We start from the raw sequence: 15,039 nt of genomic DNA, 5'->3' as shown, positions 1-15,039 counted from the left end.
CGGCCTTGTATCTATTTGCGCGGCCATGCTGCTCGTGCCCGTGCGTTTGAAATTCAGCAGGAAATTGTGGGCCAAGGTTTAAGTTCTTGAAAGGGACGTTCTGCCTCTATCATGAACGACTATTTTCCCCTATTGTCACTCCCACATGGATTTCTCGTATACTTCATGCTAGATAGTATCATTCTCCCCTCCAGATAATCTTCGTGTACGACCAATCTAGAATACTCCGTTCAGTGACACATTGACCTAATCTGCATCAAAATGTAGTATTGAGACACGTTGTACAACAACCTCGATATGTCACTACCTGCCAGTAACGTATAATGCTGAAGAACCTGGCGAATAGAGAATTCGCGGTTTGGTTCTTCAGAATAAGATAACATAAGTGGCGACGATTCGCGCCGTGAAATGACGAGGTATGGTTCGAAGACAGTAGGAGCTCGCCAATTGCGAAATGCATGCCTGATATTGAATCAATCTTATTTACAAAAGGACTACCCTTTCTACAAGCCTTCAAAGCTATGGCAGCCGTCAGTTTTGAGTATGTTTTTGTAACGCTGTGCATAATCGATTGTATGTTTGGGGGAGTCGATATCTAGTGCTTGAGAAGAGTTTGAGAGGACAAGTCGCTGAGAATCGCCAGCCAGCTGAATGCGTCGGTATGTAATGTCGAATATTGAACAGTGTGTACACGGGCGCCTGAGGAGCGAGCGCTGGCTCGGGAGATGGGAGCGACGCATGGCACATCTTGTTGTTCGTTCTCTTTGATCTGTCTGGTCGGCGACTTGGACTCACTCCTTTTCCGAGAGTGGCCATAGAATCTGTATACAAGTCTTCGCATTTGCCAGCGCGACTAGAACGTGTCCCTCCTTCAATATTTTCTTCCCGCTTTTCTCTATTCACGTTCTCATCTCACGGACCCGGTATCCCGTCATTCAACTGTCTGAACTTGCGGGATCATCGTTCTTCTCTATCTTATAATTCACATCTGCGAAATCCCGCTTGTAGGACATGTCTGCATCGGCGTCATCGTCATCCCCCACCCCCAGCGCAGGCCCCAGTACACGGCCATCCCTAGAGAACGGCAATGAACAGAACAGGTGAATACCTCCTGTGGCCCTAGTAAAATGTGCGGGATATCTCATATGCTGCATCGTCTCGCTAGTGTGGTTATCAAGGTCGGCATGTTGGGGGACTCGCAGATTGGGAAGACGAGTCTGATGGTGAAGTACGTGGAGGGTCACTTCGACGAGGATTACATTCAAACGTTGGGTAAGCATCATTAACCGCAATTTGATGTGCGGCGATCCTGAGCGAAACCCAGGTGTCAATTTCATGGAGAAGACTATTACTGTGCGGCGAACATCAATAACATTTTCATTATGGGATCTTGGCGGGCAGCGCGAGTTCGTGAATATGCTTCCGCTCGTCTGTAATGATGCCGTCGCCATCCTCTTCATGTTTGATTTGTCACGAAAGTCGACGCTCAATTCAGTGAAGGAATGGTATCGACAAGCACGCGGTTTCAACAAGGTAAGCATCTATGTTCCCATGCTATGCACATATCCTCGCCCTTTCTCGAATGCGCATTCCCCATGTTTGAATTTCATCTTGTGAACGAAGGGGTCTTGTTTTGCATGCCAGAGCGAATCAATTTCAATTCGTCCGTTCGGCGTAATCTCGGGCCCAGGTGTTGTTCACTCGGAACTATCCGATCGGAGATGAAAACAATTCTACGCAATATCTACGGATATGGACCTGTTGTGCTTCTGCTCATTATAGTCGATGCATCGGCGGATGGGAGAGGTGGACCAGGGGAAAGTTTTATGACACCCGACTAGAGTCGTGTTTCTTGACGCGCATGGGCGCCGGACTATTTTCACCGGGGTGTAATTGGCCTGAAGTCGGATGGTGGCATATTTCTTGCTTTGAGTAATTGGGTCGATGTGACATGCATTTCCCATTTGCGCCACTACCTCCTGTTAAATGGTATTGATTTACGCCGAGATGAATCATGCACTGACATAGTTGATTTAGACTGCGATACCGTTCCTAATAGGAACCAAATTCGACACTTTCTCAACGTTCCCTCGAGACGAACAGGAGGAGATTACAAAGCAGGTGCTTGACATACGTCTCTCTTATGCATCGATGTTGATGACTCGTCACAGGCAAAACGCTTCGCAAAGGCGATGCATGCCTCGCTAATATTCTGCTCAACCTCGGCCTCGATCAACGTGCAGAAGATATTCAAGATCGTGCTTGCGAAGGCGTTCGATCTTAAATGCGTCATTCCAGAAATTGACGGTGTTGGTGAGCCGGTATTGATGTACGTCGACATATAGCATGCCCGTTCGGAGGGACAATTCTGGCCGCTTTGCCATGTTTGCACCGGCCATCCGTCATATCGGCTCTGTGGGGAGATTGTATGGGATGGAACGTGGAAAAAGAAATAGAGGTGTGCATTGTTGTCTGGACTCTGCGCTTCCATGGTCTTAATTAGATGTTTTTTTACTATCTTTCGCCGCTGGAATAGGCCTGCATACAACCAGGCTGATGGTTCGACGCACGCAAGATGCTTGCTCGAGAAAGCGCCACAGGCGCACCACCGATGCGCGGTGTCATGGACGTTCATTCGTTATGTGACATTATAACCCTAATTCATTCTATCTTATCCCATACATACCCCCCACGCACCGTTCCCGTTCCCTTTTCCATTCGCCCCTCCGTCTGCGTCCTCGTCTTCCCTATCCTGGTTGCCTCTCGGCTCTCTGTTGCTTCATTGGTTAACTGACTCCCTCCACGTGTCTTACATCCACACTTGTCTTCCTGTTGTCGCTTTGTTCTTCCAATTGCTGCATATTCTATGTCCCACGCCTATCCCGCTCGTCGTCTGCATACATATATAATGCCATCCTGCTCGCCTATGCACAATCAATTTATCATGTAGACGCTGGACTGCCGGTCGCACGACTCCCACTTCATCGATGTTGTGGCGCCGATGCAAATACCGATGTCTACAAGATGCCAAGATGCCAAGATGCCATAGTGCCCGCGAGCAATTGTGACACTGGAATTGTACAAATGGATGGGAAGAGATCTACCTACAGACCACTAATAATGAATATGTATCATACACACGGGAATCAAATCCAGACATCAGAAGTACCAGCAAGATGGGATAATTAAACAGATGAGTACAAACGTCCATATAAGAACGTACGTATCATGAGAAGGCAACCGAGGAACCACCGGCGACGATGGAGAAGGACGAGGTGAGTTCATGATAGGAAGAGGCATGGCTTGCCTACAAAGATATGCATGTATATACACGATGCCGCTAGACCATAATACGAAAGGCACTGGGCATCTGCGGCGCAGTTTGAGATGAGCAAAGATAGCAATTTCAGAGAACTCACCGCATGGCACAACCACGCAAAACACAACATCGGAACTATGCAACTGCACGGCGTTTGCGCTTCCCGTGGGCAGCTTCGCCCACATTCCCGGTACTGCCATCGCTCCCACCTTCTCCGCTGCCTTCTTCCTCGCCATCAGAAAATTCTCCAGACCCGTCAGCATACGCAGATCCAGGCGCCGGGACAGGGACGGGCACAGGTGACACTGACGACTCTCGAATTGGCACCCTCTCGTTCCAATCCACCACGGGCGAGCCTTCAGGAAGTGGAGGTAGATGGAACACGTCTTCCATCTCCTCATCGATGTCTTCCACAACTTCGGGGGCGTCGAGTGGGGATAGGTACGTACTTGTAGTGACACCAGGCATTCTGCGCCCGCGGAGAGAAGATCCCAGACGAGACATCCCGGTGTCCGGCTCCACTTCTGTCTCTGCCCCTTGGTCCCTGTCTCTGTCCCGTTCGCGCTCCCGCTCCCGGCTACTCGAGTCACCTGCGTTTGGCCGATCCGATGGAGGCAGGACGGCGACTGCCGATGCAATTGCGGCAGAGACGTCGGCCGCCGAATCTGTATCCACCTCGCCCTCGATCTCTACTTCGACATCCTCTTCCAGATTGGCGAATGTGCGACAGAGCGGGCACGAGAACGCTGGGTGGTGTGTTTCGAGCAGTGGCCGAATGCATTTGAAGTGGAATGCGTGTGAGCAGGGCGCAATGAAGAGTGCTTGATTGATCGTCACTCCGAATAGACAGATACAGCAGTCGGGCAGCGCGGACTTGGGTGCCGTCTTCCTGTCTGTAACTGCACCAGCAATCGCCTTCAGCTGCTTCAAAGCATTTGCACTGCGTAGGTAAAGTCATTTTATAGCACACGCACTACGATCAATAGATAGACATTTACTTGAACGGATTTGTCTGAGCTTGCCACTCGCGACCCATCTCAATCTTGATCTTGACACACTTGTAGATATCCTCGTTACCGCCCTGATAGTCCACACCGAGCTGGAGTAAGTCTCCATCCCGGAGTTCACTTGGCCGCGACTCTGTATTAGCCGGCGAGAGGCGGACGTGATTGAGGAACGTCCCACTGCTCGATTTGGTGTCTTTGATGAAGAAACGTCCGCCCGACTCGACCCAGATTTCCGCATGGGCTCGAGAGACAACTTTGCTCTTGAATGCGAGCTTGTTGGAGCCAAGTGCATTCGCCGCCGCCAGTCCCAGTCCAGAGCGATCAGTGAAGCGCCCTATTCGCAGAGCAGGATCACCCTCGCGGACGTCTCGGCAGATCGGGTCAAACCTCAGCGAGCTGCGCGAGGCCAGATGAGGGACAAGCCTGATACGATGTGACTGCAAAGCTCCCGTTCCAGCCGTCGATGTCGGGGCTGCCACGGCCGTCCGCGCCACAGCGACGACGGGGACCTGGGGGGTGGTGGTGTTGGCAAGCGTACCTGCGGATCGTCTGCGGCGAAGCATTTGAGAGAGGCCTGGCCCTGAATTTGATTGGGATATTGATGTTTGCAGGTTGGGGGCCGCTGCTCGTCGTCGGTGGCCTGATGTGGACTCGGATGGTGGGAGCACGAGGGGTGGGGATTCTCTGTTTGCGCCTGACTCGTGGAGAGGTGGAGGAGATGGGTGCGACTGCGACGTGCCGCGAGGTCTTCCACGCAGAAAACTGCCTAGAATCGATTGTCTTGCTGCTGGCGATTCCCCTATTGTTAATGGGTCCATCGATGGTCGTTGTCGTCGTCGCTGTTGTTGACGAAGCTGGCTATGTTATAACAGACGCCTGGTCAGCCACATAGACGCACCTGGTTAAATTTGTCTCTAGCTGGAGCTCTGACGGCGCCGTTGGCAGCGAGCCTTCAAAAATTTAATCTTCCGCTCCTCAGGCGTTTGTTCAATACCGGATTTCTAAGCAGAGGCTGCGACGTAGGGAGCACGGAACAAGTACAGCTATGTGAGCTAGGAGCACTGCAGACTTGTTTTCCGAATTGATCCAATTATGTGTGATGCGCTTCAGTGTAATTCCTAAGTTATCCATGTAGGGTAGTGTAAACTAGTATGCTACATTTTTGTGCAGAAAATGTTAGCTAATGCAGTCTTCAGCGCCTTTGGTCGCGACTTTTTTGATGGTCGAGCTCCCGTCGCTGGCAACACTCTGTCTATCAGAAAGTGCCCCTAGCTAGAAGTCAATCATGCTACATAAGTTATGCAAAACGATCAGATTGAATGTACGTGCCTTTGCATTATCGCAGGAAACACAGCCTGTATGTGTCCGACGTCGCTCGGAGAATGAATGCAGTCTTTTTATTATTATTAATCCCAGGTTTAAACACCATACCGTAAGGCACATGCAGAGTGTGGAGAAAGTCTTATCTGCGGGACGGTAGTCATCTCGATTCGTCTTCCTGATCCGCCATCGAATTATCCAGAGGGGGATACATTTCCACCCATGAGGTCGCTATGCTCCTGAACGAGATGGTCGACGTTCTGCATGTCCGCAATAAATGCGGGAGGGGGGTAAGTCGGGGTCTGGTGCTTCCATGTCTCCACCAATCGAGTTGCCGCACGACCGGCATTATAATCGAATGAATGCAGTCGGAGACCTCTGCATGTCTTACAAGGTCTCCATCTTGAAAAACCTGTCTGTCCACTTCTATTAGGTCTCTGGAGCATAGGAAAGTCACGAGTTGACGGTGCGGTGATTTTTGCTACCTGCTCATCCTGCTAAGGTATTGCAGAACGGGTTAGCCCAAATCATGTCTACGATGTACCTATGGTACGATGACAGCTGCTGATATCGGCCGTTGCATGTCGCAAAGTCTTCCGTATAGGACGGCATGACACTCGCTACCAAAGTTTGGGCTGGATGCACACCGCCTTATGCCTTCCTTCCAGCTGCTGCTGCTGGTGCTGCTAGTGAGCTTGGGGTGTGCCAGTCCAATTTTCCAATGTTTAGTATTGGTCTAGTAGCCAGCGCTCTCACCAATGGCAAATAACGTGCGTATGTCGTGCTCACCTTCAATTTCTACCGGTGTGGATCTTATGAGCACCAAGGCCCAGACTGTGCTTCAAGGCTGGGAAATCTGGAGGCGGGCACTATTTTTCTGTCTATCCCATCACAGGTGGTCGACGAATTCGTATGCGATCTTCAACGCGGTTGGAAGTTATGACAGGGATCATAAACGCTTGTCAAGATTTCAAGATATTTGTGTTTGGGTGACCGAGACCACTGCAAGAAAGCACTTTTTCATGGTATTGAAACTTTTTGCATTCCACCGAGTCCTGATCCAGAGTCTCGTACAGCACGATATCTCTTGAAATGTAAGTGAAATAATCTGTAACCGAATGTCATTGAAGCTTACTGTTCCTCCCGCGACAGAACTTTGCCATCCAGCGCGTTTCGATCAATGTAATCCGGAATGCCTGCATATCGTCGTATTCCGCGATTCATGCCTAAGCCGACGAAGTCCTGTGGGTGCTGGAGAGGCAGGACAGATTCAACCTCCGTTAACGCGTCGAGTTGACTCCTCGCTAATGCGTGTGGCAGGTCGCAATAAATCGATCACGCGACCGCGACGAAGTGCAAACCGCGACGCGTCGTGTTCATGAACTTGTGGCCTTGAGGTTATAAAAGGTCGACCTGACCTGCCACGTCCTCTTCCACATAAAACCATCTGTTCATTCCACACTCCACCCAGCGGTCAAAGCGCTGCTCAATTTCTTCCAAGCTACCTTATTTTCTCCCCACAACGTGTTTAACATGGTGGACTCCAGTGCATTTTCTTTGTACGTTGCCACCCGTGCGCATCCGGGGCCTTGCTGATGCCAATTTTACCCCGTCTCTCTTTCATAGCTTCTTCCCAAGTAGCTCTTCCTCAAAGTCCGAAAGTCAAGAGCACCCCGCACTACCCCTTCCCCAGCCTGATCTTTCTGATCCGTGGCAATCTGAACAGCAGTCAACGACCATCAACGAGTTTCTCTCCGAATGGCACTTGTATTTCTCCTCTCAACCTTCGCTCCAATATGTCCATTCAGAGAGCCAGCCCTTGCCATTGCTTTTGGCTGGACAAACGAATGTTGGCGAGAATGCAAGCATGGAACCACATTTTGACCAGAGGGAATCATTCGCCCCCCAGGTTGAACTAGGACATATTCCCATACCAACTCACCTTGGCTTTCCGAACCCCAATATTCCTGATAGCAGTATGCTACCGTTGCAGCCATCCGCCTACACCGACTCTTCGTTGAATAACCCCGATCCACTGCTCTGCATCCAACCCTGGCTTTTACACGCCGATAACACGAACATATCGTCACCCCCGAGTGGAATGTGTGTTTCTCAACACGTACACACGCCTGTTGCCGACTCTCAAACGCTACCCTCCCCAGTGTCTGAGGATGCTCCTTCTGCCCCGGCTAGTCATAGCCCCACTCCACGTCCTGCAAAGCGTCGTCGTGACGCGGCCTACGCAGCACCTACGTCGCCTTCTCCTAGGCCAGCTAAAAGGCTCAAAATCGCAGGCCGCCGCCCAGCCCCGAAAACACATCACATAAAGAATTGGATCGAGGTAATTTCGCCGCCGCCGTCATCGTTTGTATGCAGGATATGTCCCGAGCCCCAAAGTGCAGGGAAATGTTCAGGGACGATGGTTACGGAGCGCCAAGCAGTGCGCGACCATCTCAAGTCCTGCCGACCAGTCGCAAAGTTAAAAGACATACGGTGCAACTGGGACCTCGGCAACGGAAAGCTCTGTACCAAGACGCTGAGGAGTGATAGTTATATCCGACACATCCTTTCTTGCCACAGCCCTGCTAGTGTTGACGATTGTCCCACCAAATTGCTATGCAGGGGATGTGGATGGCAAGGGTTCGGACGGCTTGATCAAGGGTACCGTCACGTTAGGGACTCCTGCAAAGTCTATCAGCTCATAATGCTGACTGAAGCCAGCGGCTCTGCATGATTTTTCCGGCTTTCTTATGCTCTCCCAAAATCTTCGTGGATCGCATGTTCCTCTCGTCGGTATCATGCATCGTCCCGATGTTTCCATACAACTCTAGAGTTCCGTATCAATCCTGTATCCCGCTCTCCTTGCCTTGCGTCTGTAATCCTGTATTCTTGTGTATTCTACTCAGGTTCCACCTGCAGCATTTATATAAATTATTTTAAATCCCATCTTCAAATCCCATCTTTCCGGCATCTCCGCAGCCAACGGTCTTCTTTGTGCTGCATCATGTGCCAATTGTCTGTATGGTCGCATCGGTGTACCGGCGAACTGATATTGAGCTATGATACCCGATATTTTTCAGTAAGAACGCTCCAGGACGCTGTCGCTCAAGCTAGGGCCAAGGGCCGATCGAGACGCACGGTGTCTCCAACCCACAGCTACCTTAGTCGTGGATCATGCAGGAGTTATAGGTATATGTACAAACGGCAAGAAGTCTCATTATTGTACATACGACTCAAGTAGGAGATTCATCGTGCACTTTGTTCATTCTAATGATAAACTATCACAGATCCCGGGGCCAGTTGCCGGAGAGACAGATCATACCGCCACCTACGATACCACATGCCAGTCTGGTCGAACTCGTCATCGGTCAAAGGACAATCTCCGACGTGCCCTGCATGCAGAACACAGTATACCTCAGGAACTCAAACGGCCGTCTGGGGCAAGATATGTGTGATCAAGAATGCGCCAGCGCGTCCGTCGACATTGCTCTAATGGATACGCATTAAGTGATATCGACGAGAAAGTAGAAAAACCCCGGGATTAGATTGCGAAATCCAGGTCGTGAGCAAGCTATGAGCGTCACTTCTTATGATAGTTCACATCAATAGATACAGTTGCCCTATAACATAGGTGAGGTGAGTACAAGCAGAATCGAGGGCGCATTCTAGGTCAGCCCAGAGTGTACATAATGAATTACTCACACGAGCCGTCCACTGGAATGCAGCGCTGGAAGCTTTGAGGAAAGTTGGCTTTTCCAGGAGCTCTCGGATATCACTTCCATCACCTTGCTGTGCGGGATGTTGTAGAAGTCGAGATGAAAGACGACCTTTTGCAGAGCAGGATATTGGCGGCCGAGGAGGATCTGGTCGACCAGCGCATAGCAGTCATTGTCGATTTTGTCAAGCGCGTCCTCAACAAGCGACGATTTGGGATTATAGTCAGAGAAGACGAGCCTGACTTCGATCAGGTTGGCAAGAGACGTGCGAGAAAAAGTACTTGCTACTCTGGCTAAGTTTTTGAGCTCAAGATCGAACGATATCACACGTAGGTTGACAGCTGGTGTGAAATCAAATGGGTTGGCTACAGGAAAATCTGGAAGATGTAAATGAACGTTGCACCATATCGATAACAAACAACCTTGGCGACGTACAAGCATTGGGAACATGATACAGTAACCTTATGCGCAGGGACGAGAGAGACTCGGCGAGAGCAACGAGCAGCCTTGTCCAACTCTCCCCGGAGTAGCCTTCAGCGCCGGAAAGACGGTGAATGTGTACGCCGGCCAACGGGAGAAAGTCCATGACATCATCGCTATAAAACAGATCAACGGTGTCGAATCGGAGAGAATAAGGCGCTCGGGCCGTGCCCGCGGCATCGCACTCCTTTTTGAACCGCACCTGATAGCATGTAAGGGAAGAGAGGAGGGGGAGCGCACGAAGAAGCCGCCTAAACACCACCGCAGAGGGGAATTCCACATGGTCGAGATCGAGCGTAGTGACGGATCCAAATGCGAGAGTTATATGAAGAAATACCTGCGTGTGTAGCTGCTCAGCCACCCAGGAACAGTGCCAAAATCGGAGTAGCTCAACGCGGGGCAGCTTGCATGCCATGCACGCCGCAAACGACCCAAAATTGCCGATGAACTTGTCAAGAGAGTGGAATGAGACCTTCTTGATAGTACGGCATCGTTCGGGGTGCTCGCACAATGCGTTGATCAGCGAATACATATGCGTCTTGTCCGTCCTGTCCCTCCTCTTCACACAGAGCATCTCCTGTGCACGAAAGCTGCATCGGGAACGCCATCCCCGACACTCTCCCCAGCTCCCGAAGTTGGACTTCATACGTCCGCGACCCGTTCGGATAGGCGTACTTCCAATCGTCTGCCACATGGTCAATAATCTTCTCCCATAATTCGACCGGGAGTTGGATCGGACGCTCGAGAAGCACGTTAGATTCCGGTACAGCAATCGTCGGGATAGACCCGAACGACTGCGTTGTGCTGTCTGCTCCTGTGAAGTTAATAATCATGCATAACGCAAATAAAGCACACACTCACGGTCTCTATTTGCACTACAAATCCCCCCTACTACAACTTCTGGTCCAGGCAGCCATTCGTCGTCTCGTATACTAGGAAGAGGGGGAATCGCAGGAGGAGGCAGCATCCGCAGATAGTGGGTGAGAGGAGGATGTAACACCTTAGGCCCACAATGGATTCAGAAACAGCACAATGTACACAGCACACCCTCGAGCATGTATCCGATTGTGGATACGTGTGAATTCTATAGCGCCAATGCACTGCACTGCACAAGCACCGCAGCGCGTGCATCTTGGCATGTGAACCCTGTATGGCCGTTCGCGATGACATGTTCCGCCTTCTCCGCGAGGAATTCAGGTGTGTCGTACGAGACCAGCTTCATCTTCGTTGAGTCGTAGGAATAGCTCGCTATGTCCGTGCAGTTCTCGTGTATCTAGCAGAGCGCGCGTCGGCGCCCAATCGAGTGACAGGGCTCTTACAGCGGGGTGTGGACGGACCGTCCCTCCAGATCACTGCAGGAGTAGATCCCGGACCCAGGCCAACCTATGTATCGTCTCCCACATCAATGTATAGCTCCTCTCGCCCAAAAATGCATTCACTCACCCCATTGTATGGCGTGTCCGGTGCACCAATACGCGTCGTCTCGAACGCATGGCCACACAGCAGATACCTCCAGAACGCCGACACAGGTCGGCTGATTCTCGCGTTGTGCAGAGATGCAACGTGACTCAATCGCGATCGAGCCCCTGGCGGAGAACGGCTACGATCTAATGCTCACGAACACGTCTGCAGACAAGGCAATCGAGTGCATGGCCGTCCTCCTCGCACACCAAGAGTCGTCATGTAAGGCTTTCCGACGAGATACTATGTCAGGTGGTATCTCACGAATGGAACGACCGCGAGCAAGATCAGCACGAGTACGCTACTGCTGTCGTCCATCTCCCTCTGCATAGCGCGTCTCATCACGTCGCGCACTTTGGAATAGACACAAGTCTGTTAGATGCAAGGGCCGGATTACATTTGAGAGGAACTCAATATCCTTAGCCACACATCAGTACAGTCGTTCCCTCGCCGCTCTAGAGGGAACACAATATGAGAAGTGCAGGCGGGTGGGAAGGCGAGGCGCACCATCATAAGGTTTCGCCAAGAGCACCGACAAGATAGCCACCCAGTTACACAGGACGACACTTATCCTGCGCCGAGCATTATATTTGGATTACGCTCATATATATGGACCTGCACGGTCGACCGGTCGATCCAACATTGTCGGTGTTCTCGTTGATGTACTTTCAGTCTGGAATCCCGTCAGTCAGATCCCCACGCCCAACATAATCAATGATAAATTTTGCTGGATCTTGGCGGGATGCACCGAGTACGTGCTGAGAATGCTGTTGGGGAATAAGTTGGGCAAAACTGAGAAGCAGTGGACAAGTGAGAATGAATATGATGACGGCTAGGGCGCGGCGCGTCAGTGGCGTGGGCATGCGATAGCTAAGGAAGAAAACCTACATTAGCGCTCAATGGTATTCTCTGTGTCTCTGAAATGAACGTCCGAAGACAATTTTGCTCTTCGAGCCCTGCCTTGTGCAGCTCAATTTGTGACGGTAGTGTTGCGATGCATGGCTGTGTGCGTGCTAAGGTGGTGTGCAACTATTCACTTGGATTAACTTCAGCATGATAAAGTTTGATAGACAATAAAAGCGTGATGCAGACGGGCCCGGTGTATATGCACCTCCCTCGAGCCCACCATATCATCCCGATCACCATCCCTCACCGGCGTTCCCAGTGAAGAACCGCTGATGAAGCTTGAGGCCGAGGCAGAAGAGATGTGTGGTGGAAACGGAGACAGTGAGTGCGTGCGCCAACTACAATATGCATCATCGTTGGACTTTGCAGGAGCAGACGACAAAGCTGAATCCTCTGGGTCTATCGCAAAGATGACTCCATCGGAAGCTAGCATGACTCTTGAGCATTCTATCCAGCTGCCAATTGAACTGTGGGAGAAAGTGATTGACCACTTGGTGGACGACGACATACACGACAGAGCCCCCCGAAAACGAGAGCTGGAGAGGGTGTGTCGTGGGTGGCATGCCCGATGCCGCTTTCGTGATCGCGAGTTGCTGTATGTTTGGGACATGGACAAACACCAGATGTATCGTTTGATCAACATACTACGCGAAAGCCCCGAGCGATGCCGCGCCATCAAGAGGGTCTCATTCAGGCTGGGTTACGGGTCGGCCTGCAACGTTGGGTTGTTTGCTGTGTGCATGGCACAGAAACTGCCCCGAGCCGAGTCGCTCAGGCTCGTCGGTATCAATTGGAAACCCGAGCAGCTGCACCCGCAGGTGTTTGTCCATGTGACTCTCGCATTCGAGTCGGTTACAATGCTCGAGCTCTCCAGTACGATGTTTCCTTCTGCGCTGGTTTTTGGGCGGCTTGTGCGAGCGCTCCCCCGCCTCTCTGTCCTCGACTGCTATGATGTTAACTTTGAGAAGCACTGTGATGTTGCGAGCCGAATCTGGGAGCGGCATCCCCTCTGGCTCGACACCGCCAACCTCCAAGTCAGCGATGACGTCGTCGGCTTTCTGGTGACGATCGGCGTACGTGTCCGCCAGCTCTCCTGCTATGTGATTGATCTGGAAAGGTTGTCGGAGCTGGTCACGGTCTCTGCCGAGTCGCTCTCGTCCCTAGAGGTCACGTTTACTCAATGTATGTCGCCGAGCTCGTTTGTTGATCGCAGTGCGGGATTGGCTGATGTCTTCCAGATGTTCCTCCAGATCCTCTAGTGGATCTCACGCTAGCTGCCAACTTACACGTCCTGTCCTTTGATTTCTTTGACATTGTACGCCTGGGCCAGGCAGCAAGCATCTTGTCTTGCGCGTCTCTTCCCAAGCTCAAAGGACTCAGATTTAATTCAAGCTCAATGTTCGATAGTACCGCATCCTTTGTCCAGGACAAACTTGATCAAGTCGGCCAGGACTCGTATGCGCGGATCGACCAGACACTCTCCGGTCGTCAATATCCCGCCCTGCAAAAGGTCACCTTCCAGATCCAGTGTAGGGCTCCGCGCAGCAGAGTGTTGGATGTGATATCCGAGGTCTCCTTGGCCCGTCTACTCTCGTCGAGGTTTCCCGCCCTGCATGCCAGCGGACGACTCGTGTGAGTGACTCACCGCATACACCGCATTGGCTCCGAATTTCAAATCCACTTACCCAGTGCATTCCAGGTCTTCTGTGTCTGTTCAGGTATACAATGAGTGGAGATAATGCTCAGTCATTCCCGGTCACTCGTTGCTTCCTCCACCATGGTAGCATCATTCCGTTTGCTCATTGTAGCACTGCTGGCTCGTGCACGCTTCGACGTATCCTTCTCTCACCAATCTCGCCCCTAACAGCCGTTCAAATGCCCAAAAATGTACATTAAGTTCCCGATGGACACTACGCCAAATCATGTGTGCGTATAACAAAGCGTTGGCGGGAGAATATTTGTCCTCCAGCACTCAGCGTTCCTCCCCGCCGCTGTAGGTCCCGACACCCCGTGCAAAGACGTCCTCAGTGCACGTCCGCCCGCTGAGTGCGACAAAAAGACTGGCCCAAATCACCCGGGGTATCCCCAGGCATTCACCGCTCCGCCGTCCAGAGGTCTCCGCCTGCAGTGCGCGCTGTTGCCGTGTCACTCCCTATGATCAATCCTGCCCGCGAGGAGATGCCTGCGTACTGCCTCCGCATTGTAGTCCCGCGCTTTCCGGACCTCATGGACGAGCTGACAAACTGACACATCCGCTTCAACAAAAGATGCCTGAAGGGCGACGACGCCAAAGAGATCGTGGAAGATTTACACGCTTTGCTGGTCTTCCACCCGACAAGAGCTACATGCCTCGCAGAGCTCGCTCAACGATGCGGACGAGGCGTGACGAAACGGAGGATGGTGACTTGCCGCCGGTCACTATCCTACGCTCTCCAGTCCTGTAGTTGTGCCCACCACCCGGGCCATGGCGTCTGTCAGATGACGACTCCAATGCAACCTCGTCTCAAGGAGACGGGAATTTCCATATCCGGTACCCGGCGCGCAGATGAGCGCCCGGGGCGATTAGACCTCTGATAGATGCGACTAGTCATCGAACGGGGCAATTCTGGATGGGTAGAACGCGGATCATGAGGAGAGAACGATATTATCTAACAACATGGACCATATGAGAAAAGTATGTGGAGGGTGACAATTGGGAAAGATGTTCGTCCATGATAACAGACCGTCGCTTCTACTAAGCAAGTGAACTCAGACCTTGGCTCGAAATTCCCTGCTGAATCTCAAACGCACGGGCACGAGCAGCATGGCCGCGCAAATAGATACAAGGCCG

The 15,039-nt window shown here is 51.7% G+C and overlaps 5 protein-coding genes across 5 annotated transcripts; 3 read left to right on the top strand and 2 right to left on the bottom strand.

Moving 5' to 3' along the window:
• Positions 1–1,011: 1,011 nt before the first annotated feature.
• On the top strand, positions 1,012–2,345 carry FIBRA_08822 (uncharacterized protein; the record flags this gene model as incomplete). Its single annotated transcript, XM_012330441.1, has 5 exons — positions 1,012–1,100; positions 1,166–1,272; positions 1,325–1,533; positions 2,038–2,121; positions 2,172–2,345. 5 exons carry the CDS (start codon positions 1,012–1,014, stop codon positions 2,343–2,345), a joined length of 663 nt encoding a protein of 220 aa, XP_012185831.1.
• Positions 2,346–3,454: 1,109 nt separating this feature from the next.
• On the bottom strand, positions 3,455–5,144 carry FIBRA_08821 (uncharacterized protein; the record flags this gene model as incomplete). Its single annotated transcript, XM_012330440.1, has 2 exons — positions 3,455–4,259; positions 4,318–5,144. 2 exons carry the CDS (start codon positions 5,142–5,144, stop codon positions 3,455–3,457), a joined length of 1,632 nt encoding a protein of 543 aa, XP_012185830.1.
• A 2,035-nt stretch (positions 5,145–7,179) lies between these two features.
• Positions 7,180–8,351, top strand: FIBRA_08820 (uncharacterized protein; the record flags this gene model as incomplete). Its single annotated transcript, XM_012330439.1, has 3 exons — positions 7,180–7,205; positions 7,273–8,195; positions 8,269–8,351. The coding sequence occupies 3 exons, from the start codon at positions 7,180–7,182 to the stop codon at positions 8,349–8,351; spliced, it is 1,032 nt and encodes a 343-aa protein (XP_012185829.1).
• Positions 8,352–9,344: 993 nt separating this feature from the next.
• FIBRA_08819 (uncharacterized protein) lies at positions 9,345–11,064 on the bottom strand (the record flags this gene model as incomplete). The annotated part of the gene is made up of 5 exons (XM_012330438.1): positions 9,345–9,739; positions 9,798–10,290; positions 10,352–10,656; positions 10,704–10,842; positions 10,960–11,064. 5 exons carry the CDS (start codon positions 11,062–11,064, stop codon positions 9,345–9,347), a joined length of 1,437 nt encoding a protein of 478 aa, XP_012185828.1.
• Positions 11,065–12,481: 1,417 nt separating this feature from the next.
• FIBRA_08818 (uncharacterized protein) lies at positions 12,482–13,845 on the top strand (the record flags this gene model as incomplete). The annotated part of the gene is made up of 2 exons (XM_012330437.1): positions 12,482–13,391; positions 13,448–13,845. The coding sequence occupies 2 exons, from the start codon at positions 12,482–12,484 to the stop codon at positions 13,843–13,845; spliced, it is 1,308 nt and encodes a 435-aa protein (XP_012185827.1).
• Positions 13,846–15,039: the final 1,194 nt, after the last annotated feature.

Source organism: Fibroporia radiculosa, assembly GCF_000313525.1.
Source record: "Fibroporia radiculosa TFFH 294 genomic supercontigs, scaffold3421, whole genome shotgun sequence".
In the NCBI taxonomy this organism is placed as follows: domain Eukaryota; kingdom Fungi; phylum Basidiomycota; class Agaricomycetes; order Polyporales; family Fibroporiaceae; genus Fibroporia; species Fibroporia radiculosa.
This window is presented reverse-complemented; position numbering and strand designations above follow the sequence as displayed.